This window comes from Mus caroli, unplaced genomic scaffold, assembly GCF_900094665.2.
Source record: "Mus caroli unplaced genomic scaffold, CAROLI_EIJ_v1.1 scaffold_15347_1, whole genome shotgun sequence".
NCBI lineage: Eukaryota > Metazoa > Chordata > Mammalia > Rodentia > Muridae > Mus > Mus caroli.
The window spans coordinates 4,793-10,217 of NW_018389708.1; the positions used below are offsets into that span (position 1 = coordinate 4,793).

At 44.8% G+C, this 5,425-nt stretch overlaps 1 protein-coding gene across 1 annotated transcript in view; it reads left to right on the top strand.

Annotated features, from left to right (window-relative positions):
• Window positions 1–578: 578 nt before the first annotated feature.
• The window catches only part of LOC110288252 (amyotrophic lateral sclerosis 2 chromosomal region candidate gene 12 protein homolog), a gene marked incomplete at its 5' end in the record, with an annotated part of 12,328 nt that continues 7,481 nt past the window's right edge, over window positions 579–5,425 (top strand). Inside the window, 4 exons of the mRNA XM_021154647.1 lie at window positions 579–676; window positions 1,546–1,598; window positions 3,179–3,278; window positions 4,079–4,182. Of these exons, the coding sequence (XP_021010306.1) occupies window positions 579–676; window positions 1,546–1,598; window positions 3,179–3,278; window positions 4,079–4,182 (355 nt within the window). The remainder of the gene's footprint in view (window positions 677–1,545; window positions 1,599–3,178; window positions 3,279–4,078; window positions 4,183–5,425) is intronic.

Here is a 5,425-nt window from a genome sequence, read left to right on the forward strand (position 1 = left end):
TGTGCATATGTGCATAAGTATATGTATGTGTGTGTACAAATGTGTATCTGCATGTGTGTTTAAATGTGTGTGAGAAAGTGGGTATGTATATGTGTATATGAGTGAGTATACGTGTGTGAGTATGTGTATGTATGAGTGTATGTGAACATGTGTGTGTATATGTGAGCATGTGAGTGTGTATATGTGAGTATGTGTGTGTGTATTTGAGCATGTGTGTGTAGGTGAGCATGTGTATGTGTATGTGAACATGTGTGTGTATATATGAGCATGAGTGTGTATATGTGAGTATATGTGTATATGTGAACATGTGTATGTGAGCACATGAGTGCGTATATGTATGTATATATGAATATGCATGTGCATACGTGTGTGTGTGTGCACCACACTCCCCCTCCCCTCCATGTGCTTGGCCTCACTGTGTTTCTGTGGACCGTAGAAGACAGCTTTTGGAAGTCAATTCTTTCCTCCACTATAGATTCCAGGGATCAGATTCAGGTTGTTAGGCTTTCATGGCAAGCACCTTTATCTGCTGAGCCAGCTTGTTCACTCTGAACTTCTTTTCTTGGATTGCCCCACAGGGAACTCAAAGAGACTCACAGAGAGGAGCTCGAGAGGTTAGAGAACAACTACAAGGAGGCCCTGAAGGCAGAAAAGGTCTCAGCCGAAGAGAAACTAGGTACTGTCAGACCCTGGGGGGATGCTGGGGGAAAGGTGGGCAGCCTGTACCCTGGCGTCCCTATGGCCATGGTTTGGCACAGCCAGATGTCCAACATTTCCCTTCTGAGGCTTAGGGTATGAGAATGACGGAGAACGAAACTGCTTCATCACTGAAGCAAGAACGTGAATTTTTTTTAAGTGCATTTTAAAGTTCTAAAACTATAATATTACTATGATGCCTTCAGGTTTTCTTGCATGGAAAATGGCAGTGATTTCTTGAATGCTCACTGGGCTACTGTGATTGCAAGGCTCAGTAGTGCATAGGGCTGTACTGACCGAATCTCACTTGGGGAAAGCAGAGTGTGCACCCTTCAGATTTGGGGTTTATAGACTAATGTCCACAGAGAGAACAAGACACTCTACAACCTTCGTCCTCTGTTTGAAGTTAGTGTCTTATTTACACTTTACTTGTTTTCTAGTTTCCTGAAGAGAATGTGTGGTTTTCATAACCACTGTAAAGGAGGGAAAAAGGAGAAGCAGATGCATTGTGGGAGGTTCTGTTCCTCCTTGCCATAGATACAGATGACCCTTGGGGGTGGGGGGAGGTTGTCTTACTAAAACAGCTGCACAGAGCGTGGGAGCTCTGAGATCTTGGAGAAGCACGTTTAGAAAGTACCTGGCCTCTCTCCCGGAAGCTCTTCCTCCATCGGTTCAGGTGGGACCCAATAACTGATAAGCTTTTTGATAAACTTCCAGAGCGACTTGGGAATCCCAAGATGGCTTCATCACCTCAGGGAGAGCTTGGGTGTGGTGCTGAGGAGTTCATGTGAGTTTTGGAAAGTGTGCCTACCGAAGGAATAATGACATCCTTGTTTTCTTTTCCTCCAGATAAGATGGGCAAGGAATATAAGTATCTGAAGAGTATGTTCCACGTGTTTCAGGTGAGATTCCAAGCTGTATGGTAGGCTCTGAGAGGAAGAGAGGTGAGGCTCCTTTCTGGCTGAGAACTTGAGGATGACTGTAGACCTGGAGAGATTCTAATATTTCCACCCACAGTGTCAATGCTGTGCCCAGGAGGGATGAGCCCAGAGGCTTCCATGTTTGCCAAACCAGCCATTCAACTCTGAAGAGGCCTGTTGAGAAGAGGGTGTAACAGCTGTTCACTGTCTTCTAAAAATGAAGACTGGGAGGAGGGCAGGGGCTGGAGAGAGGGCTTGACAGTTAAGAGAACTGGCTGCTCTTCCAGAGGCCCCAGGTTCAGTTCCCAGCACCCAAATGATGGCTCAAAACCCGTGTAACTACAGTGCCAGCAGACTGAACACCCTCTTCTGGCCTCCTCAGGCACCAGGCTCACACACAGTACACAGACATAAACACCAACAAAAACACTTACACACATAAAAGATTTTTTTTTTTTGAAAGTGGAGTTAACCACCAACAATAACATGGAAAAGATAGAATTGTCACTCACCAGAGGCACCATGAAAACTACAGTACTTTGCTGAACCATTCACTGAGCGAATCTACACTGTTGTATCCTCTTTTCTCTTGGGCACTTTAGATCTTTCCCTGTTTTGACTGCCTCTTTGGCTTTAGAATATCACTGTCCCTTTCCCACTGACCACGTGCTATTACAGTCACTCGCGGTGTCAGAACACAGAACTTCAAACTTCAGAGTGCTGGTCAAAGCAGTGGACATATTTAAGGCCTTTCACAGATTTGATCAAATTGCCATCCAAAAATGTTTATCTCATTCCACATTCTCCAAGCTGAGACCTGAAGCCATTTCCTTTCATCCCTGTACTGGTTGGGTTTGTTGTCAACTTGACACAAAATGGAGTCATCTGGGGAGAGGGAGTTTCGTTTGAGAACTTGCCTTCATTGCCTGTGGACAAGTCAGTGGGGCATTTTCTGGATTAATAATTGATGTGGAATGGCCCAGCCCACCACAGGTGGGGCCGCCTCTGGGCAGAGAGATACAAAAACAGGCCAAGCAAGCCACAGGAGCCAACCAGTAGCCAGGACTCCCCTGGCACCAGTTCCTGCCTGAGTTCCAGCCCAATTCCCTCAGTGATGGGTTGTAATATGGAAATATAAGCGAAATAAACCCTTCCCCACCCAAACTGCTTCTAATCAGACTGTTTTATCACAGCAGTAGAAAGTAAAAGTGGACAATTCCCCAAACTTGATGAAGTCCCAGAGCAGGCTGCCTAACAGGGAGATGCAGAATCAGACTTGATTCTCAGACTCAGAGAGCCGATCTGTCTTCCAAAGAAGTCAAGATTCAGCAGGGTAAATGCTGTTCCTAGAGGGCCTTTGACCTTCCAGTTTATCCCAGCTCTCCTCTGAGCTTTGCTGGAATTGGCTTTTTTATGTATAACCCATGGAAGGGTCCCTCAGCAAGGCCCAAGTCAGGGGAGAGCAAAGCCCCATGCGACCTGTGAGTAACTTAGCAGTGTTCCCTGCAGAAGAGTGCCCCTGTCCTTGTGGATCTTCTCACAGGTGCATTCGTGCTCCACAGGATAGCATTTATGAGGAAATGGAAGACAAGTGGTTGAGACGAAAGGCTGAATGGGAGAAGGATGAGAAGATGGAGCGGGAAAAGATCCTGCTACAACAAAGTGAGTCATGCAGAAGCTGCTGGCTTTTCCAATACTAGAGACTAAAAAAAACAAACAAAACCGGCTATAGATCTTGACCTTGACTTAGGGAAGGGGCCTTGGATTTGCCAAGGGTTAAAGGCCAGATGATGAACTTCTGAATGAAAGGTGCTTCAGGTTGCTAGGAAAGAGGACAGTGAGGGCAAGGCTTGCCTTTTTTTCCCTCATCCTCCTCTTCTTCTTTTTTTGAATTTCAGACACACGAATTAAGGAATCTAAGACTTACATGTTTGCCCATCAAGATCTGGAACAAATATGGGTATTGGCATCTATTATAAAATATAGAACCTAAAATTCCAAGAGGAATTCATGAATTTGAATTTAAATTATTCAAGGCTCTACTGCCAGGTCTTCCAACACTGAGAACAGGTGAATTTACCTCTGCCCTAAGGCTAAGTGTGAAATTTTATTATGAACAATCTGACTAACCAAGATCTTAAAAAAAAAAATGCTAGAGAAAGCACAGCTATTACTTCAGCAGAGAAGATAGTAAGACCAACAGGAGACAGAAACTAAACCACACACCAAAGAAAGAACAGATGCTGATGACTGATCCCACGTGGCTACTGTCACAGCACACGGGAGACGCACCTCACCCAGGCATCTCCCCAGCAGTGGTCAGAGCGCCCAGCCCAGGCTGAAAGGTTCTCAGGTTCAGGCCGGGCTGGAACCAGTACTGTTTTCAGTTATTCTAGGTTTCTATTTGGCCTGCTTTCCCAGATTTTACACACAAACCTGTCTCTTCTTTCTCACCTCCACAGAATGTAGAATAATAAAAAAGTTTGAGTTACAGTCGGAAGAAAAAAAGAAGAAAATGAATGAGTCCATCAGTGCTGTTTCTGATAACTTCGCTCGAGAGAAAGAGGTAACTGGAACTAGTTGAGAGTGGTCTAGGTGGAGCAGCTGAGCCCAGTGGGCCTATGTACTTGGGTGACTTGTTGGTCTCAATGAACCTACTCTCCTCTTTGTTCAACTTTCCTGGAAATATATACAAAAAGAATGACTGTTCTAGTTTGCACTTGATTGCTTCGATAAACCATGACCAAAAGAAAATGGAAGGAAAAGGATTTTTTTCATCTTACAAGGGGCAGTTCATCCTTAACTTTCAAGGAAGGGACTTAAAACAGCCACCACAGAGGAACACTGCTTTCTGGCTTGCTCATTCTTATTCAGCTGCCTTTCTTATACAGGCCAGGACCACCTGCCTAGGGATGGTACCACCCACAGTAGGCTGGGCCATCCCACATCCATTGGCTGTCAAGAAAATGCCCCATAGGCATGCCTACAAGCAATGTGATGGGTACAGTCCCCAAACTGAAATCCCCTGAATTAACTATGGGCTGAGTCAAGTTGACAGCTGAAGGAGGAGGATTGTCTTGGGGTCCTTTGTAGCTAGGCTGTCTTACATCAGGATTTTTGGAATGAAAATTGTAATTAGTAGGGAATAGCAGTACGTTAAACATGCAAAAACTGTAAAGTCCTGTGGTTTGCCAACATGGCCTCTCTGAATGCCACCCCTACCAAGCAGTCCTTTCTATAAAGGAAGGAAAAGACATTGGTGTCAACTAGTCAAGGCAGTTTGGTCATGTACCACTCCTACTAAATCAGAGTGGCTATTTAATGCTAAGGTAAGGCAAGCTCCATGCACCTCCTAGCCAATAAGAACATCATAGACAAGGTTTTCCCAAACAGATAGACACTGATCAAACAAAAGGTGTTAGCATTCTAGCTCCCTCCAGTTCACACAGACCATCTCTGAGTTCTTGGATGCAGCCAATGAGGTACCTTAGAGAGGCAGAACTCTGTAACACTGTCCCAATTGTGCCGTCAGCCACACACCTTCCTATCATAAGAGAGTGTCATTCTGGGATCAGGTCTTAGGCATCACCCTAAGTAAACAAGCTATAAGCTCTCTTAGATTCCTCCATCCTTTTCATGCAAATGGAGAATTATGCAATATTGTCAATATTTTGAATATTTCACTGATGTGTACATTTCTAACCATTGTGCCAATTCCTCTTCCATTAAACCCATCTCCTCTCACCTGCCCCAGGCCACCATTCTTCTGGTTTCTACCACCACAGACTCAATTTATCAGTTTTTGTTTT